The sequence below is a fragment of the Centruroides sculpturatus genome, unplaced genomic scaffold, assembly GCF_000671375.1.
Source record: "Centruroides sculpturatus isolate CEXI.00-Female unplaced genomic scaffold, Cexi_2.0 scaffold324, whole genome shotgun sequence".
In the NCBI taxonomy this organism is placed as follows: Eukaryota; Metazoa; Arthropoda; class Arachnida; order Scorpiones; family Buthidae; genus Centruroides; species Centruroides sculpturatus.
In genome coordinates, this window is record NW_019384466.1 from 58,821 (window position 1) to 79,869 (window position 21,049).

Below are 21,049 nucleotides of genomic sequence, written 5' to 3' on the forward strand. Positions count from 1 at the left end.
AATCTAAGAAGTAGGTATAAAGATATCATTCTCAATTGTTTATTAAACTTGCTTTATTTACTCATTTTAAAAAAAATTAGTTGCATCAAAAAATTTAATAATAATGATCATAACTATTGATTATATCACTAATGAAGCAAAATGCTTAGTAACTGGATGCACTCTGGACATTGCAAGTTGGGTCATCAAGTTTATTTTGAATAAATCACACACACCAACTTTTTGTCATAATTTTTTGGAAAAATGTGTGGAAACCACTTTTTAGTATTTCTTTAAGGGTTATCTGGTTGCTGAGGCTTTTACCTTGGGTTTCATTGATTGTTTCCAGTCAGTGAATATCTGATCAAAATTGCAACAATATTTTCCCTGATCTTATTTTCTTGATTTTATCCTCTGCAAAATTTTCTGTTTCCTAAATTGAAAGAAAGGGATGTAATTGCTTCTTATATGTATGTCCAAATCTGCTTATTATGTTCCTGTAAGAAACCTTTTGACTGTCCCTTTATTAGAACACTGATCAATTTCAAAACTGAAGGTTTCACCAAATCTTAATACTATAATGCAGCAGTGCCAAAACTTTTCAATTGGTGGAAAAAATTGGCATAAATCTTTGTTAAACAGGCCATAAATATTTTATATATTTCATGTATACTAAAAGTAGGCCTTTATTTATAAGTGATATGTCAAATATGTTTATGGACCAGTTTGGGCATCACTACCATAGAGGGCCTGTCATGTTCCCTGAGTGAGGTATTTATTGTAAGATTAAAGATAGACCACTAAAAATAAGACCTGGAACATTATGCAAAAACATATTTTTCTCCCAAGTTCTGAATCTTGTAATGAGTTCAAAACTACAGAGATTTTCTTCTCTGCCTCCTGAAGCTTCATTTAAAAATAATAATAATAATAAAATGGCGTATTTTAAAATTTTGCTTGATTAAAGTTAAAGTCTATTTTTGTTTTCATAATAAACTTGCAGTTAATTTACTATTCTTTGACAAATTTTAAAAAATACATTACTTTTCAAATAATAATAATAATAATAATAATAATACATTTACAATGGGAAAAGTACATTTGAAAATTAAAACTGTGTTTATGAACTTCCCTCTACAGACATGCACAATGAACTTTCCTCTCAAGTTATCCAGAACCTTCAAACAAGTTTCCGTAAAAGAGTGGAAGCCTCCTATGTTATATCCACTCACCAGTTGAGATTATGTGTCGTCATTTTTCCATGAAATCACTGAATTTATAGTAAGCTAATTAAGAAAGCACTATTCAACTACAAAAAAGACAGAGCAAACACACAATTTGGGTTGCTAGATTTTTTACTTTTTTTTTTTAAATGGCCAATGCCCACAAATTAAAAAAATCATATATTTTTCAATCTACTTTTCATCTAGATTATTTTTACTAGCAAATATATTTTTGTCGTTATTTAAGAATTTGAAAAAAAAATCCAAACTGTTAATAGTTCACATGCAGCCAATGTTAAAAATTTTGCACAAATTTGAATAAAAAATAACCCATTTGGCAGAAAACCTCTAAACTTGGGAATCTGCACTTGGTCCCAACTGGTAAGTGGATATATTGTAGGATGTTTCCATTCTTTTATAGGAACTTGTTTGAAGGTGCTGGACAACTTTGAGGAAAGTTTATTGTGTGCATGTATGAAGAAGGGTTATAAATACAGTTTTAATTTTCAAATTACTTTTCAAAACCCATTATCTGCAGATATACCATTTGATAAGTCAAATTACAAAAAAGTTTGGTAAATTCCTAGAAAAATACACTGGGGGAAAACGCCATATAAATCCAGATCACAAAAAAAATTATTTTTCAGAACTACACAAGAAGACAATTCAACATTTGGGAGTTGTTGGGAAATAAATCTGTTTGGATATCTACTATATTGATGAAACAACAGATGAAGCCAAATGCTATATGGCTAATGTTGTTATTGAAACACTAGATATAGTTTAGACCAGGGGTGGCAAACAGTTTTTGCCCCTGGGCCAAATTGAAAAGAAAACTTTTTTTACGGTTCGAATCAGATGCTGCCTTAGGAAGATTTTGAGGTGGTGCGAGATCTCATTGTGGTGTCACCCCGTAGAGACTGAATTGTAGATAGCGATTACAGATACATTTTTCACATTATCATGCTTTATCAACATTCTTTCTTTTAATAAAGTTTATCAACACTCTACGCTGTACTCATGAGATTTGTAATGGAGGTTAATTAACTCTAAATGTGCAGTGAGTTTTGACCTTTTTTTTTTTTTTAGGTGCCAGAATTTTTTCATTGAGCTATTTGGACTTGAGTAGCTGATGTTGAAAGATTAATCGTGGGCCACATAAACTCATTAGACAGGCCGTGTGTTGGCCATGCCTGGTTTAGACACTATGTTAATCTAGATATTATTTGTTTTTAAATTTTGAAAACTTTGATTTAAGATTTAAGCTATTATCGGTAATAAGACAAAACATATAAAAATACAGTAGGTGATCGGTTAACGAACAGTTTGGATAGCAAACAAATGAGATAATGAACACTTTACTGAACAAACATAAAAAGAAGAGACAGAAAATAATTAATACCGATTGATTTTTCCTTGTCTTCAGGTAACAATTCGAAACCTCTCGGAGTGCAGGAGACGTCAACATCAATGCTCAACCCAATACTGATCAGATAGTATAATAATCCTCCGAATTTTGAAACTCTCCCTTGTAATTCCAGCTTTTTGTTTACTTTTTTGACAAATAATTTTTTAGTCTTTGCAAGACTGTCGGAAAGGCACTTGTTAAGTTTTGCATCAGGGTTTATTTACAAAAGGCGCAAGTTTAACTGCCCCATCGGATATTCATTAAAGTTTTAATACCAAATTTTGAATTTAATCCGGGCCTTGCATTTAAATAATTTTTTGTGGACTAGTTGATTTCTGTTCTCTGAATTTTTGTAAGAGTATTTCTGAACTTTTTATTTAAAAAAAGAAACTAACTGATAATATTATGGAGCCTAAAAATAGGAGTGTCAAGAACTGTGCTCACCGTAGAAACCAAGCAAGAGCTAATAGCCAAGGTAGAAAGTGGGCACAAGCTGTCTGATGTTGCTAGGCTTGAACAAGTCTACAGTAGGCACAATCTTGGCTATGAAAGATATATCAAGAAGTCTCAAGCTTCTAATGGAGTAATGAAAATCACATCTGAGAAATAAAGAGCATTTTAGAGCTCATAATGGAACATGAAACTGATCTGACAACAGAAGAACTCCAAGAACTCTCAAATGAAGAATACTAAGAAACTCGACAAGATGTGTTTTCTTTTCAAAAAGAGGAAGACGAAGAGGACCAATGTCGACATCTACTAAAGATCTTTTGAGGAAATGGGAGGCTGTCAGAACGACGATCATCCAAGTGGCATTCAAACCAGAATAAGGTTAATGGTGTTGGGGATCTCTGCAATTACAATACTATTAATGATTTCTGAAAAATGCTGAAGAATAGAGAAAAGCAAAGATTCTTTAACCCCCACAAATGGAAAAAACATAACTAATAAAAAGGCAAGACTGCATATATATGTATTTTTACTATTACATATAAATAAGCGTAGTAAAAAAGTATATATTTTTTATTTTTTGGAATATCCAGAACGAATTAATCAAATTTCCATAAAAACCTATGGTAAATCGATGATTGGTTAACGAATGATTTAGATAACAAACAAAGTCTTGGAATGGATTATGTTCATTAACCGATCACCCACTGTATTTTATAAAAATAAATATATGATTTCTTACTGATGTATATAATAATTTAAATGAATTATTTACAGATTTGGTCAATGCTGCCTGGTTTTTGCACAAATCCAGTTGATTTTCCTCAGGTTTGAATTTACTTCATAATATGAAAAATAGTCCAGTTTGAAAAATATACATTTAATTATAATTTTTAAAAATTTAGTCTTTCAAAGGAATTGCCAAAATTCTTGGAACAGCTTTAAATACAAGACCAGATTTACGATTAGATGTTATGGCAGCTTTACGTAATTTAATTAAAAAGAATCTCAATAATGGTAACTATTTCTCTTTTGCATATTTTTTAGAGACACTTTAAAATGTTTTTCTATTTATTAAAATTTTCAGAGATAAAATAATTGTCAAACACCTAGCAATAGAAAGTATTCTATAATTAAGAAACAAATAGATTACAAATAAATTTTTCAAAATACATTTAAAAAAGTAGTACATTATAAATTATAACAGAAAAATGGAAAGTTAAATTATAAAGATGGATCAATAAATAACCATACATGTCACCCAACCATGCTGTGCTTTTGTTTGGGTATTTATTGATCCACTCTATAGTATACATTTAAACAAATATTAATGAAGGAAAAGTGTATATATAATGTGAATGGAAACTCTCATTAATATTTTTTAATCCATTAAATTTATTACATTTGTCATGAGTTATCTACACAAAATCACTGTAATAATTATTTAAATAATTGTTTTTTATTTATTTTTCTTTTATTTATAGATGTAAATAGAAAAGAAATGACAAGATATGCAAAAAATTTCCTCCCCATTCTGTTCAATCTTTACACCACTGAACCAAAAGATGATAAAGAAGAATCTACAAGATTAGCAGTTTTTGATACAATCAAAATATATTTGCAAGTTTCAGAAAAAGAAGTATGTTAGTTTGATTTAAAAGTGTAAATTTTTTTTATACATATATAATAGAAATTAATTTTACTTTCAGCTCTGCGAGACATTGTTTCAAAAAGCAGAAGAAAAGTTAAAAGATTTAAATATTACATCCTTTAACAGATATGCACTTTTAGATATCTGTCGAGCACTTATACCATTTATAAATGAAAACCATATTCAATTTCTCTTCAGTTATTGTGTGCCTTTACTTCAGGTTTGTAATTTTTAATCTAATCTATACAAAATTTAATTAATATAATAAATTATATATATGTATAAATGATTTAATTAATCTATATTTTTTATATTCCATTTTCATAAAGAATTTAGACAGAACAATCCAGAAGAAATCATACAGAGTTTTGGAAGAAATCTGTAAGAACAATACTGAAGGATGCCAGTTTTTCATAAAAAATCATATTTGTGAATTAAAGGAATTGTTGATTTCATCACTTTCGTCATCATCTCCTTCATCAAAAGCTGTAAGTTATTTACATTACAAAACATCTTCATTATTGCATTACTGGATTCAAGCTTGAATCATTTTAACAGCCTCGTTTGCGATGCTTAAGAAATCTAGTATGTCAGCTAGATAAAGATAACATTGAATTTGTGAAAATTATTATTCCTGAGGTAAGTTAAGAAAATTTTTCTTCCTTTTTAATTTACAAGATACAAGTGCAATACAATATTTAATAAGTTTTACTTGAGTAAATATATTAGATAGAAAATGATGTAATTTTTTAAATATTTAAAAATTATGAATAATAATAATAATAGTTATGCAAATTTCTTTAGACATTTTTAAAAATTAAAATATTAACAACCAATTAAATATGGATAAATTTCTGTTTGTATAATAATTTCAATATAGAAAGAAATGTAATAGAAAAGAAGCCTATTTTTTTTATATTTACAGTTTTCCTTTAAGATAATTTTTACTGTAAATAATTATTTATATTAGTTATATGCTAAATACAACATTACTTACATTGAAAGAATTAAAATTTTATATTATTTGTTATATAAAAAATTGAAAATTTTGAATTCTTTAATTACATTTGTTGAACTATGAATACTGAAGTTGAAATATGCATCTAAATAAACGTGTGAAACAATGATTTAACAAACAACAAAAATCCTTAAAAATCTAGCAATGAAACTTTAATGATACTAATGTTTTTGGTATTATTTAAGATTCAAGTGCTCAAAACAACTTTTAAAATAACATAGAAAAACAGAATGACATAAATTAAATTAGAACATTACAAAATTTTTAGATTCTGAAGACTGAAAATATTATTGTCATTAAAGATTGTTAAGGTTTTGTTTTTGTTATTTGTTAAATAAGTATCTAGTTATTCATACATTGTTACAATTAATGATTTCTTTTATTATTCTTCACTCATTATGTTCATCAAATGTTTTCAGGCAGTGTTTTGTATAAAAGAAAATTCAGAAAAGGTTCGAGAAGCTGCGTATAATTTAATAGTTGAAATTGGAAATTATTTTTTACAATGGCATTCAGAAAATCCTTCTGGTGAGTTTTCTGTGTTCAATAAAATTCAAGAAATTTAATGTTACAAAGATTATTTTTAAATTTCAGAAGGAATAAAAATATATATTGAAGTATTGCTAGCTGGACTAGCTGGTAATCCTCACTTTGTTGGTGCTACTGTACTGTGTTTGGGTAGAGTTATCTTTGAATTTAAAGGTAACATTTTATTTGAAAAAATTGCTTATGTTAATGTGTTAGCAATTTTTTCTGTAAAATTAATAAACTTTCTTTTTATTTTTTACTTTCTAGACAAGATTCCATCAGATTTAATCCATCTTATTATTGAGAATGCAGAAGTATTGCTTACTTCCTCTAGTAGAGAGATTATCCAGTCTGCACTATCATTTATTAAAAGTTTATTTGGGGCATTAGAAGTGACTGATTTGGCTCAACATGTTGAAATTTTTGTAAGATTAAGACTGATTCTAAAAAAATATATTATTTAGATTTATTATGAATTAACTTTATAGAATTTTATACATTGTTGAGGATTTAGTTAATAATTAAAAGAAAGATAAATTAATTTGCAGTCCTCCTTATTGTTTTCTTTTTTGTTTGTATTTATAGGTAAAAAATATAATTAAAGCTATATCTAAAGATGGACAGAGACAGTTAAGGTTTAAAGCAAGAGAAATACTAACGAGATTTATTCGAAAGTTTGGGTAATAATAGTTCTAAATAAATTTCATCTATCTAAGTTTGTTAGAAACAGAATGTGCACAGAAGTGAAGTGAATAATTTAAAGTTAAAAGAAAATTAATAAACTGTCATAAATCTTTTTAATTCTGTAAAAAATAAATCTTATAGATAATAACTTTGATGATAAAAAAATTTAATTATTTTTTAATAAAAAAAATTGATTATTATTTTTAATCAAATCATAATAATTATTTTTTGATAAAATTAATTAATAGATCAGGATCGATTATTTTTAACAAAAAATTTCTTCAAAAAGTTTGTTTATTAGCTAATTGCTTTAAAGATATTGTGAATGTTTTCCTGTCAACCATATATTTGTGTGTGTACTGATATAATTGGGAAATTAAACATATATTTTTGATAATTTTTTTTTTGAAAGGTTTGATATGATCTCAAAATATGTACCAGAGAGCCATAAAAAGTACATCAACAATATATATAAAGTTGAAGTATGTAAACATAAAAATAAACTTGAGAATAAAGAATTAAAGAAGAACAAGTAAGTATGAAATAAGTTTTATAAAATTATTTGTTAATTTAATATTTATAATTGTTTTGATAATTCTTTAGTCCTTGTTGCTCTGCTATTAGGGAAGTATAAAACTAAACAAAATAGCTTATTTCTAAAATAATATTTATTAAGATAATCTATGCAGAAAATATTAACTTAGAATTTCAGCTCTTCAATCTTTAGTTACAAATTATGAAAAATGTCTACAATTTTTCTATAAAAAAAGAAACACTGTACTGATGTTAGAATGAAACTCTTAACTTTAAATTTTATGTTTTCACTTGATATTATCAATCATTTTTTGGCATATACATATAGAACTGAATAAAACTTATTTTTAAATAGTCTTTGAAAGTAATTTATTCTAATTTATACTGCAACAATATTTAACACAGTTCTACAAGTACAGATGCTCCCCTACTTCTGAATAAGTTACATTTCCAAGGTTTTTTCAAAGTTGAAAACCAACCTAGAAAGTAGAGGAGAAGGTGGTATTATGGAACCCCAATTACATTTTAGTGAATTGTAAACAAGGTATCATAACTACACCCACATTTTTTGTGTGAAAAGTACTGGTAACTAGTAAACTAAATGTTCCTAATTGGATTTTTCGCTAGTGTAATTATAAGTATGGTTTTTGAAGGCTTTTGTACAAAAAGTCCGAAAGTAGGCTTAGAGAAAATCGGGTGGTAATATGGAACCTTACTGTATATTTTCAAAAAAATGCTTTAANTAGAATGAATAATTGTTTAATGCAAGTTAGAATTATTTTCACAAGGTTTTTTGAAAATATTCTGTATCTAAATTTGTTCCAATGAGTTTTATTCTGTTCTAAATGTGTACGTCTGAAAAAGTTTGAATAGTATCAAGTGAAAACATTTGAAAGATAACATTGATACAAGTATTTCTTTTTGACAGAAAAATTGTTCATGATTTGATGTATACATCAAATCATGAACAATTTTTCTGTCAAAAAGAAACAAGAAAGACTTGTTTCTGTGAACAAATTCATTATCAAAATTTTTATATCTCTACCTGCATTATTATAATCAATTAATAAACTCCAAATACCTTTAAAATGCAGTCTATTTTTAAAACTTATCGAACGTTTTTGGTCAGATTAACAGACCTTCTTCAGGATCGAACTAACAGAATTTAAATTTGCCAAACGGAAATTCCAAAACGTACGTTCTATAATCTTCTCATATTCAATTGCGCAGGTTCATTTTTATAATTATAACGCCGCCGCTATCCATGCTGATGCTATTTTGTTTGATTCTCGAAAATTTATATTTTACCCTTTTTTCCTATATTTGTAAATGTGCCAGGCTTCTGCATATTTTAGATGTCTTCTATTTTCAACATTTTGTATGACATCAGCCTTGCTCCATTTAATTTCAATCTCTGTTGGATCTGCGATCGCATAATTAGCCAAAGCCATGACTGGTTATTTAAATCTTATATTCTTTTCGTGCTCTTTCAATCTTTCATTTAACGATCTCTTTGTGGCTCCTATATAATGTATCTCCTTTTTCAGCGTGTTATCATGCAATGGTATTCTGTACGCACCTGGAACCAGCATCCTGTCTATGGGTGTTTTGTGGTTTCTTAGCATTTGGAATATTGTCGTGTTTCTCTTATACGCTATTCTCTTGTTGCTTTCTATTCCTATTTTTCTGTATATGTTACTTCATAAAAAGGAATTCACCATAATGGAATACAGAGCACCATTAAGTAACATATACAGGGCTTTGTATGTTATTATATGATCTGTGTGAAGCATAATAGTCTTTGTCATGTAAAATATTTGACAAATAAAACAATATGCAGTTTAAAAGAATATTTATTTTTTTTAATTAGAAAAAGTCTTTGGGCATATTTGAGATAATTTAANGGTACAAGTATTTCTTTTTGACAGAAAAATTGTTCATGATTTGATGTATCTACAAATTCACTATCAAAATGTTAGAGTAGAAATTTATTGTGTAGCTAATTTGTGTAACATTCATCTAAATCAAGATGACAAATTACAGGGCTTTGTATGTTATTACATGATCTGTGTGAAGCATAATAGTCTTTGTCATGTAAAATATTTGACAAATAAAACAATATGCAGTTTAAAAGAATATTTATTTTTTTAATTAGAAAAAGTCTTTGTATGGGCATATTTGAGATAATTTAACTGCTTAATGAAAAGAAACATTTGAAACATGTACACAAACTTTTGTTTGTGTGTATGTTCAAATAGAAATAGAATGATTAACCAGAATATACACAAACATTTGTCTGTGTATATTCTAGTTATTTAGCTTGAATATTGAATATTACAATTCTGAAAAATCAATAAAGGTTTATTTATAAAGTAACATGAAATATGATAATATAATAGACAAGAAGATTCTGATGAAGAAACTTCTGAAGACAATGAATCTAACAATAAAGTTAGCCAAAAGAATACAAAGGAGTGGATACAAGAAAATAATGAAGATATTGTTGATTTTCTCAGTTCAAGTGTAAATAAAAAAATTTTAGGTATAAATTAATTTTTTATAATTTAACTTTTTTGTAAATTTTCAAGCACAGAAATTATTTCATTAATTTATTTTTATATTTTTAGCAACTAAACCAAAAAAACCTAAGAAAGATGAATTTAAAGTATCTTCAGATGGAAAACTAATCATAACTGATGATTGTGATGATGATAAAGTATTGAAACATAAAAGTAAGCTTTCATTACACTGTATTAGATTATTTCAATGATTAATATACAAAGAGTATTTTACTTTCATCCAATAAGAAAATTACAGTACATTAAAATGAATTATCTTATTGGTCTGAATATTAGTCAATATTTTTTTCTGTTTTAAGGGGGTAGAAAATTTCTCTCAACCTGTATTTGAGCCCAATTTCAATAACTGTATAGGATACACATTGTACAGAGTTAAACAGAACTTAAACAAAATTTAATGCATCAATTGTCTAGTGATGCTAAACATCAGCCAACTTGTCAAGCTGTGTGTGGGAAGTAATTGTTTGGCACAATTGTAAATAATTGATTAATTGATTTTTTTAATGTATTCAATAAAATCAGTTACATATGACATCCATCACAAAGCCTGATATGTATATAGAAACATCACCAAACAATCACCTGAATAATCGGGCTATAATTTTGCTAATTTTAATAATAAATACAGAGTTAATTTGCTACTAGAAGTAGATGTTAGGTGCCATCTTTTAACTAAATTAATAATTCTAATTCTAATAATTTATTAAATAATTTAGAACCATCTGGAAGATGGTTTCTCTTCATATATATCTTCTTTGGTGATGTTTCTATATACATATCAGGCTTTGTGATGGATGTTTAGGAGTCATTCCCAACCAGCACTGTGATTAACTGCATAAGGTTATATCTAAATTTTAATACATCTGGAAGTGAAGGCTTGCTCAGGATCTGGGTGGGCAAGTGGAGGTTGCAGATTCAAGCACCACCTGGGTAAGTTCTTTTCTTTCAGATGGTTCTAAATTATTTAATAAATTATTAAAAATTATAGTTATTAATTTAGATAGATATAAATAGATATTTAAATAGATGTTAGATGCCATCTCTTAACTAAATTAGTTAAGAGATGGCAGCTAACATCTATCTCTAGTAACAAATTACTTAGTATTAATTATTAAAATTAACAAAAGTATAGCTCGATTATTTAGGTAATTGTTTGGAAAATCAGTTACTTTTGGTAACTTATATAGAAATTTTATTTTGATAACTTTTTATTTTACTCTTAGGAATCTCTACTAATTCAGTAATCATCAAAATGGGAAAGATTGCCAAAAATTTAGTCAAAATTTATTCTGTTGTAAAGTGTTTATTTCTATTAGCAAATTACTTAGTATTAATTATTAAAATTAACAAAATTATAGCCTGATTATTTAGGCAATTGTTTGGAAAATCAGTTACTTTTGGTAACTTATATATAGAAATTTTACTTTGATAACTTTTTATTTTACTCCTAGGAGTCTCTACTAATTCAGTAATCATCAAAATGGGAAAGATTGCCAAAAATTTAGTCAAAATTTATTCTGTTGTAAAGTGTGATTTCTATTGTACTATACTTATAAATTTGTGTATTCAATATGATTATATGTTTTAGGCTTTATAAAATGTTTTAGCCAGTTAAAAACGTAAGACAAATGATAATGGAACAGAATGTTTTGATTTCATTTTCAACAGTCATAAAACTGCAAATATACTGCAATACACATGAATTATACCAAGGAATCCTACTTCTCCAGCATAATGTTTATGCTGGACAGCCTACTACCAGGTGCATAGAACATTGTTTTGATTTTGCTCTATAACTTTCATTAATTTTTTTTATTAATATCAGCAAAAATAAGCAATAAGTTACAATTTGTCATTTATATGCATCAGACACATATTATATTTCTTTCTATAAAACAAATGCTTTTAGTACAATCTTCTGATCAACTAAGTATGATTTGAATGCAATTTATAAAAATGAACTAAAAAAAGCAAACAAAAAATTCATTTATGGTGATTGATGCCAGGTATTTGTAATACAAATTCAAAAGATTTTATTTTTAACTAAAGTAATTTAAAAAGAAAGAAATATAATTGAACATGACTAATTTTCATAATAAATTACATAGATGAAAAGTAATAAGAATTCCACATATTTTCTTGTAAGAGTTAGAATAGCAGTAGAAAGATTGTGGCAAAAACAGTCATAAAGGTCTTTAATAAATGTTATCAACAACTTGCATGGAACAGAGTGGTAATGATCAAAGAGACAAGAGATGAAACATTGTTTCAATGACTTTCTAAACTTTTTTACATGCAAATAAAATTAATAATGAAAGATTGACTTATATTTAGGTCCTAATATTTTTTTAAAAAGTAAGGATTTCAAAATTGGAGTTGACTTATATTCAGGCCAATATAGTATTTTCTGTCACATATATAAGAATTGCTATTTTGATATTGATAATTTTCAGATAAAAATTATTCATGATTAATGTATAATTTTATTACAAACTACTCATAAATAGGTATAATTCTTTAAATTACTTAAATAGTTTATTTTTTAATCAAATTCAATTGTGATAGAAATTAATTTCACTTATATTTGTTTCTGTAATAATTATATTTGAATTGAGAAAAATTACTTGAATCTGTCTTTGAAGCTATGGCTTATCATAAAATCTTCATCTATAATGTTTGGATTACTTTATATTATTTTTACAAATGGCATATTGGTATTTAACATTAAAAATAATAAGTATATCTACAAAACTAAATTCCTATAGACATTCATAACAATAAAAAAAGTTTTTTTTCTTTAATTTCATGTATATGTGCAATAATGTTTTGATTCTTTTTATTTTGCTTATTAGCATAAATAAACAAACAAATCAGAAATTAGNTATTTATTGAATAATCTAAAAGGCAATTAAATGTGGCATAAAAGGCCTTTTCCCAAACTGAAATGTAACAATGGCCCTTAACCCTCGAGGTTGTGGTGTATCTCATTTATGTATGTAAATTTTACATGAAAATATTTTTTAATATATTTAGTTTACAGTTTCAAGGTCATTTATAGTGTGTGTGTTACTAATTATATGCCACATTATTTTTGCCATTAGTTTCATTTTTGCACCTGTTATATAAATTTTTGTGATGTTTGATTGCAAAAATTTTTTATTGTCAAATTATTAGGGAAACATTTTTTCTAAAAAAAAACTAAAAAGCTCTGAGTAATCTGTAGTATCTACAGACATCAATGGTCTTTCAAACAAAACAAACTGCACCTCTCTAGAGCCCTGGATTGTAGTTATATGGTTGTAAATGGATCTATTGTTTACATTGCCTCCCTATTCATGGGGAGTGGTGGAGTTTGTTCATTTAGCTTTCTTTACATTCTGTAAAGTATTGCATTATATGAATGAATATTATTGTAATTGTCAATAAAATTTAATTATGCTTACAGTATATAAAGAAATCTGGATTATAGTTATTCTATATAAATATTTATCTTATGCATTAATAATTTTAAATTATATGATTCAAACTGTTTTCACTTAAAAATAATGAGAGCATGAAAGGATCATATTGGAAAAATGAATAAATATAAAGAAAGCATGATGTTTTATGATAGAAAAAATTCTAACACTCAATTAAGCAGTTAACCACTTTTTGAAAATACAGTAGAGCATCGATTATCCGACTCCCAATTAACCGTCACCTTGGTTAACCGACCGCGTTCTAGTCAGCAAATTCAAATGTCCGCTAGTGATGTGGCACTACAATATTTGGCTATGTCTTGGCTACTTTAATATTATTTTTACATGTTTTAGCTTGCAACACTGGATCGACCATGAAAGGGAACCAGTATTTAAATGAGGCTTAATTTTCTAATTTTTAACGATACAATAGCAACGATTATTATTTTTAAAAAAATTTGATAGGCTTAACATGGAGAAAAATTCAACGCAAAGTAGGTTAATAGCGATATAATAATTACATGGGATATAATAATATAATACACTAATAATGGATTTTTTCATACTTTTCGGTTATCCGACCAACCCCAGTCCCCAATCGAGTCGGATAATCGATGCTCTACTGTAATTAAAATATTAATATTCTTTAACTACTATTATGTATGTAATATTATACACAGGGCACCTCAAACTTCAAATTCTAAATTTGACAAAATTTAACTTCGAAGTTTGAACAATGCACGCAGTGAAAAAATGTGCTCAAAGCATAAATGCAATCTGTTGTATGTCCAAGTCACTTCTCACTCTTCTGTTAGGCTTATGTGTTTTTGGTGTTGTTTTGCTTTATTTTTAATGTTTGGTTATACATATTATTTGTTCATCAATTTTTAATAATTTTTTCCTGCAATGTTTTTTGTCAACAACTTTGGGTACCCAGTATGTTTTGTATCTCTTCAAAACTTCCTGAAAGGAACTTTTTAAACCACATTTGGCATTTTAAAAGTTTAGAGCATCTTCCCCATAGACATATAATTTTTTTTACAGCATTATAGCTTTTCTGAAACTCAAAGCATAATATGCTTGATGTGTGTTTTTATTTGAAGACATTTCAATATGATTTTATTCAAACAAAATGTGAAATAAAAAGTTTAAAATAAGTTTTTAAACAAAGAATACAATCTCACATTAGCAATAATGTGTTAAACTTCACAATTGTAAAAAATACACAAAAATTTTCCAACGTAACCTTTACTTTGCTTGCTTCCAAACACTTCTTGGTTGCCATGGTTAATAAAACCATGGCAGCCAAGAAATGTTTGGAAGCAATGTAGTCTAAGAGGAGGGATGTATTATCAATAATTGAAATGAAAAAGGAACTTACCATCATGATGCATGAAAGTGATATGGCAGATCTGATGCCACATTTTAAGATGCTGAAGTCAACAATATGCAACTGGTAATTGCAATTTTCATTTCATAATACTGTATTTATGTTTTTTTTTTCGTGTTTTAATATATTATTAAAGCATTGTGTTATTTTTATCTTAAATTATGTGTATTTGCTGTTTAAATTTATTGAAATGGGTATTGTTTAGTGTCTGGGAATGGATTAATTCACTTTCCATTATTTATAACAGGGAAAATTGATTCAGACTTTGAATGATTCAGAGTTCAAATGGTCTGTTGGAATAAATTAAATTAGAAATATGAGGCACTACAGTATTTTGCTTCAACTTTATTCAGTATGCCTTCAGAAATTATTCTGTAATTTATTTAAAATTTGAATTTGAATAGGACTTATGACATAGTAAATCTACTCATTTAAACACAGACAAATTCCAAATGTTTTCAGTTTTTTCTAAATATCCTCTAGAATTAACTGTGAAGAAGTGTGTTTCAAATTTAAATTCCAATGGTTCCTAAACATTTGTGCTATTGCAATGCAATAATATTTCTTTACAAATTATTTAAAAACTTTTTACAGTAATTATGTACAGGTAACCCCCGTATAACACGACACTTCTATAGCACGGAGTCACTCTAAAACAGTTTGAGAATTGAGTAAAACCCTCATACAACATGAAATGTACAGTAATAAAAACTATTAAAAGCATACTTTATCTAATTTGAAATTAGAGAAATCCCTGTACAACAGTTTTATTGAACGTGATAAAGCTTTTAAGTGTGAAAGATACCTCATTTGACATTTTTCATTTGAGCACGTACGTACTATCAGATTTTCCTGCATAATTTTCGTGAACTATTAGTACTTAAGTGTGTAAATTTTCTTTTCCTGCTTTCTGTCAATACATGTGGTCCTTCTTGAAATTTGTTTCAGTATNACTTCTCCATATCCACAATGCTAGGTTGGTTGTGAGGGATGAGACCTGACCTTCTACACAGACAACACACAAAAAATTTCTGAAATTTATTGAATCCTATTCCAGGTCCCCAGAGCATTAGGCTGACACCTCAACTGTTTTGATCATCTGGCCACTTGTATCATTTATTAGTTTTAATTTAATATATTTATTGAATAATCTAAAAGGCAATTAAATGTGGCATAAAAGGCCTTTTCCCAAACTGAAATGTAACAATGGCCCTTAACCCTCGAGGTTGTGGTGTATCTCATTTATGTATGTAAATTTTACATGAAAATATTTTTTAATATATTTAGTTTACAGTTTCAAGGTCATTTATAGTGTGTGTGTTACTAATTATATGCCACATTATTTTTGCCATTAGTTTCATTTTTGCACCTGTTATATAAATTTTTGTGATGTTTGATTGCAAAAATTTTTTATTGTCAAATTATTAGGGAAACATTTTTTCTAAAAAAAAACTAAAAAGCTCTGAGTAATCTGTAGTATCTACAGACATCAATGGTCTTTCAAACAAAACAAACTGCACCTCTCTAGAGCCCTGGATTGTAGTTATATGGTTGTAAATGGATCTATTGTTTACATTGCCTCCCTATTCATGGGGAGTGGTGGAGTTTGTTCATTTAGCTTTCTTTACATTCTGTAAAGTATTGCATTATATGAATGAATATTATTGTAATTGTCAATAAAATTTAATTATGATAAGAGGAACAAATCTGATAAAAAAATAAGCCTGCTTTTTATTTAATATATATCTAGCAAGCAAACAAGCAAACAAAAAGTTTCCTTACAGAATAATTTCAGATGATAGATGTTTGTCCTCCATCATTATAGTAGACAAATCTCTTGTTCAAATTCATAGCATTCAATTGTAATATTATTAGGCATTGCCAGAATGTATTGTCATGTTTATCATCATTTACTAAAATTTGAATAGTTTGTGTTAAGAATGAAAAGAATTAATCAATAGTATGCTGTTTAGCAAATACTCATTTCTAAAAGCCATCACACTTAGTGATATTATAATTTATTTTATAGATTATTATGATTTTTATATAACTACATACATAAGTATTTATTAATTTCTAAATTCTAAAATAAGCCAACATCAATTTATTAACTCCTACAGGAACTGCACTTGTACAACTACCAACTATATAACCATATTTTAAATATTTTAAATCATTCAAGATGATAAAAATTTCTTTATTCAAATATTTTCAAATTCATAAGGTTGATAAGCCAATATTAATTGTTTTCTAATAAAAATATGAATAATCAATTAAATACTTAATATATCACTTATTTCTTTGATTTCTGTTAGTAGACAACATGTTATAAATTTGACTTGAAATTCAGTTTTCAGTCATTGCATTATTCAATCATTCATTTTTAGCAGAAATACTAATTTACAAAAATGCTAAAGCATGACTATTATTAAGCAAATTATTTGTTTATATTTACTCCTTTCTACTTAAATGAAATAGTATTAATTTTTCTCTTTGAAATCTGTAAATCTGTAAATTTGATCTAAAGCAAACAAATCATCATAAGAAATTATTTGATAAAAAGAATTACATAAAACTTGCTATCATATTCAAAATTCTAAAATTAAACTGTTCAGTTAAGAAAATCAATATTTACTAGAAATGTTTTTTTGACTAATATACTTGGATAGCTATTTCTGAAACTTGACAACATATTACTAAAAGTATATGTAATTTTTTTAATATAAATACATATTAATCAAAATGTGTCTGTGCATGTATATTACATATGATTCAAGATATGTGTATAGTAAATTTTTGATTATCTTGAATTGATTTTTTACTTGAACATCTTTTTCTTCAAATTTAATATTTTTCAGATAAAGAAACAGAAAATAAACAAAGAAAATGGATACCAAGATGATCTTTCCACAAAAAAAACAGGTTTGAGAATTATTATTAATTATATCTTTGATATATTTTATTTACTTTTTTATCGAAGTATTCAATTGATGCATGATTATACTACATATAAATTGTATAAAACTAGGTTCTGTTTTATTTAATGGTAATTCTATTGAATAAATTCATTCCTATTTTTGAATTTATATATGTCACTTCCAATAATAGGAGAAATACATTTCAAGCCTTTTAAATAAACTTTAAATATAAAATTAAATATTCCAAATTTTACAATTGATATAAAATCTAGAGTAATAATTTGTTATATAGGAAACAAATCTTCCTATATATGTTTAAACAGGAAGTTGAAGAGAGCAATCTGATATTAAATACACTGTGTTAATCTTACCAAGGAGAAAAAAAATAGTGTATATAATACTTTTATATTCATTGATTAGATGCTTGATAAAGTTAATTCTCTTATTAAGAAATATATATTTATTCATTTAAAATTTTACATAATATAATGCTTAATGTTTCATGAAAGTATTCACTTCTACAAAATGCAGGTATTCATAGAAAAATAAATAAAAAAGAGGATAGTCCAACTTATGGAGAAGAATTTAAAGCAAAAGTAACTTTACATAGATTATTATTAATTGGGAAAAGTTTGTATTATTTGTCTAATGTGGTTTTTCAATTGCAGAAAGCTGGTGGTGATATAAAGATAAAAGGTCGGCCCAATCCTTACGCTTATATTAAGTTAGATAAGAAGGTGTTGGGTAAGAGGTAAGTAAAATTCACATTTGAAAATTATCAAATTATATTTGTATTATATATCATTAATTAACAATGACATATAACATTTTAAAGGAAAAGGGCTAAATTGGCCGGTCAATATAAAGGAATTGTAAAAGCAGCAAAGAAGGGATCACAACAAGCAAAAAAAGAGAAACATAGAAGACGAGTGAAAAATTGATAGTTTGTTTATTTATTTATTTGATGTAAAAAAAATTAAAATCTTTTAATGTAATTTTGTTTTTTTTTTTTATAATTATACATTTATGATACTAAAGTATTCAGTGAGACACATTTCTGAAAATTTAGGAGGGAAGACAAAATAAAATTTAATGCTGGTGTTTTAGGAACTAGAATGCATCAAACAGGGCACTAGAAATTAAAATAGCTGATAGTAAAAATCTCTTTTCAAACTAAACAAATGATGTTTCTAAATATACAAGATCTGTTCAAAAAGTATCGGACCTTTGGTCAGCAAAAATAAATTTATTGACTTTAAGGTACAAAATCCTAATCCCCTTCAAAGTAGTCTCCTTGGTAGTTTATACACTTCTCCCAGCGTTCCTGCCATTGCTGGAAACACTGCTGAAACGCATCTTTTGGAATGGCCATCAGCCGGTCCGTCGGATTTCGCACGATGTCTTCTCTCGACTAAATTCAGGTTCCTTTTAGCAACATTTTCAGCTTGGGAAATAGCCAAAGGTCACACAGAGCCATGTGGGGAGAGTACGGAACGTGACGAACCACAGGAGTATTGTGTTTGGCGACAAAAGCCCGAATCAGATGCGCAGAATGGGCGGATGCGTTATCACGATGGAGCTGCCAAGTTTTGATCGACCACAGATCCAGTCGTTTGCGTCACACTGTATCGGAAAGACGACGAAGGACCTCCTGGTAGTCCTCCTTTGGATGGTTTGGCCTTGTGGTGCGTACACACAATACACCACCCCACGAGAGTCGAAAAAACTGTCAACATGACCTTGATATTGCTGCGGGCCTGTCCTGCTTTTTTTTGGCCTCGAGGATCGTCCCCGAAAGCCTGCTGAATCTTGCGTATGGTTTACGCTTGGGTATCGCCAAGGTTTTTGGCAAAATTTGATGTAATATCGCTGCTCGTTGCACGTTGTTCAGTCATTTTCCAGCTTAGTGGAATCCGACGAGAGCGCACTACATGACCTCACTCATAGGCCGATTGCCAACGACTGACGCTTCCTGCAGGCGGGAAAAAATTCAGGGCTGTGCATGACTGTCCCCTCCACAACTCCACTGAAGGAGGCCTCTCGCGCATCATTGGTTTACACGGAAGAAAAAAAGGTCCGATACTTTTTGAACAGACCTTGTACATTTTGCTACATAGTTATGATAATACATGAAAATATAATTTTTAACTTTTGTATCAAATAATTAATCAAGTAACTGATTGATGGCATCTCAAGTCATGCTGTAGTCCTCATATACATGAAAAACAAATGACTAGTACTGGCATTAATTCTGGACACTTAGTAATTGGCATTAATTCAAGACATAGTTTTTTTTTTTTTTTTTTGGTATCATCAGAAAAATGCTTTTTTNTGCTTAATGTTTCATGAAAGTATTCACTTCTACAAAATGCAGGTATTCATAGAAAAATAAATAAAAAAGAGGATAGTCCAACTTATGGAGAAGAATTTAAAGCAAAAGTAACTTTACATAGATTATTATTAATTGGGAAAAGTTTGTATTATTTGTCTAATGTGGTTTTTCAATTGCAGAAAGCTGGTGGTGATATAAAGATAAAAGGTCGGCCCAATCCTTACGCTTATATTAAGTTAGATAAGAAGGTGTTGGGTAAGAGGTAAGTAAAATTCACATTTGAAAATTATCAAATTATATTTGTATTATATATCATTAATTAACAATGACATATAACATTTTAAAGGAAAAGGGCTAAATTGGCCGGTCAATATAAAGGAATTGTAAAAGCAGCAAAGAAGGGATCACAACAAGCAAAAAAAGAGAAACATAGAAGACGAGTGAAAAATTGATAGTTTGTTTATTTATTTATTTGATGTAAAAAAAATTAAAATCTTTTAATGTAATTTTGTTTTTTTTTTTTATAATTATACATTTATGATACTAAAGTATTCAGTGAGATACATTTCTGAAAATTTAGGAGGGAAGACAAAATAAAATTTAATGCTGGTGTTTTAGGAAGAATAGGAACTAGAATGCATCAAACAGGGCACTAGAAATTAAAATAGCTGATAGTAAAAATCTCTTTTCAAACTAAACAAATGATGTTTCTAAATATACATTTTGCTACATAGTTGTTATGATAATACATGAAAATATAATTTTTAACTTTTGTATCAAATAATTAATCAAATAACTGATTGATGGCATCTCAAGTCATGCTGTAGTCCTCATATACATGAAAAACAAATGACTAGTACTGGCATTAATTCAAGACATGGTTTTTTTTTGTATCAG

The 21,049-nt window shown here is 27.7% G+C and overlaps 1 protein-coding gene across 1 annotated transcript in view; it reads left to right on the forward strand.

Moving 5' to 3' along the window:
* LOC111621053 (RRP12-like protein) overlaps positions 1-20,604 on the forward strand; it is a 69,689-nt gene extending 49,085 nt beyond the window's left edge. The window contains exons 26-43 of the mRNA XM_023363106.1: positions 3,838-3,888; positions 3,966-4,077; positions 4,545-4,699; positions 4,770-4,931; positions 5,041-5,199; positions 5,270-5,350; positions 6,149-6,257; positions 6,324-6,431; positions 6,525-6,682; positions 6,843-6,937; positions 7,354-7,473; positions 9,875-10,017; positions 10,103-10,225; positions 18,352-18,416; positions 18,489-18,571; positions 18,656-18,749; positions 20,332-20,414; positions 20,499-20,604. Coding sequence (XP_023218874.1) covers positions 3,838-3,888; positions 3,966-4,077; positions 4,545-4,699; positions 4,770-4,931; positions 5,041-5,199; positions 5,270-5,350; positions 6,149-6,257; positions 6,324-6,431; positions 6,525-6,682; positions 6,843-6,937; positions 7,354-7,473; positions 9,875-10,017; positions 10,103-10,225; positions 18,352-18,416; positions 18,489-18,571; positions 18,656-18,749; positions 20,332-20,414; positions 20,499-20,604 — 2,007 coding nt within the window. The remainder of the gene's footprint in view (positions 1-3,837; positions 3,889-3,965; positions 4,078-4,544; positions 4,700-4,769; positions 4,932-5,040; positions 5,200-5,269; positions 5,351-6,148; positions 6,258-6,323; positions 6,432-6,524; positions 6,683-6,842; positions 6,938-7,353; positions 7,474-9,874; positions 10,018-10,102; positions 10,226-18,351; positions 18,417-18,488; positions 18,572-18,655; positions 18,750-20,331; positions 20,415-20,498) is intronic.
* The last annotated feature ends 445 nt before the right edge of the window (positions 20,605-21,049 follow it).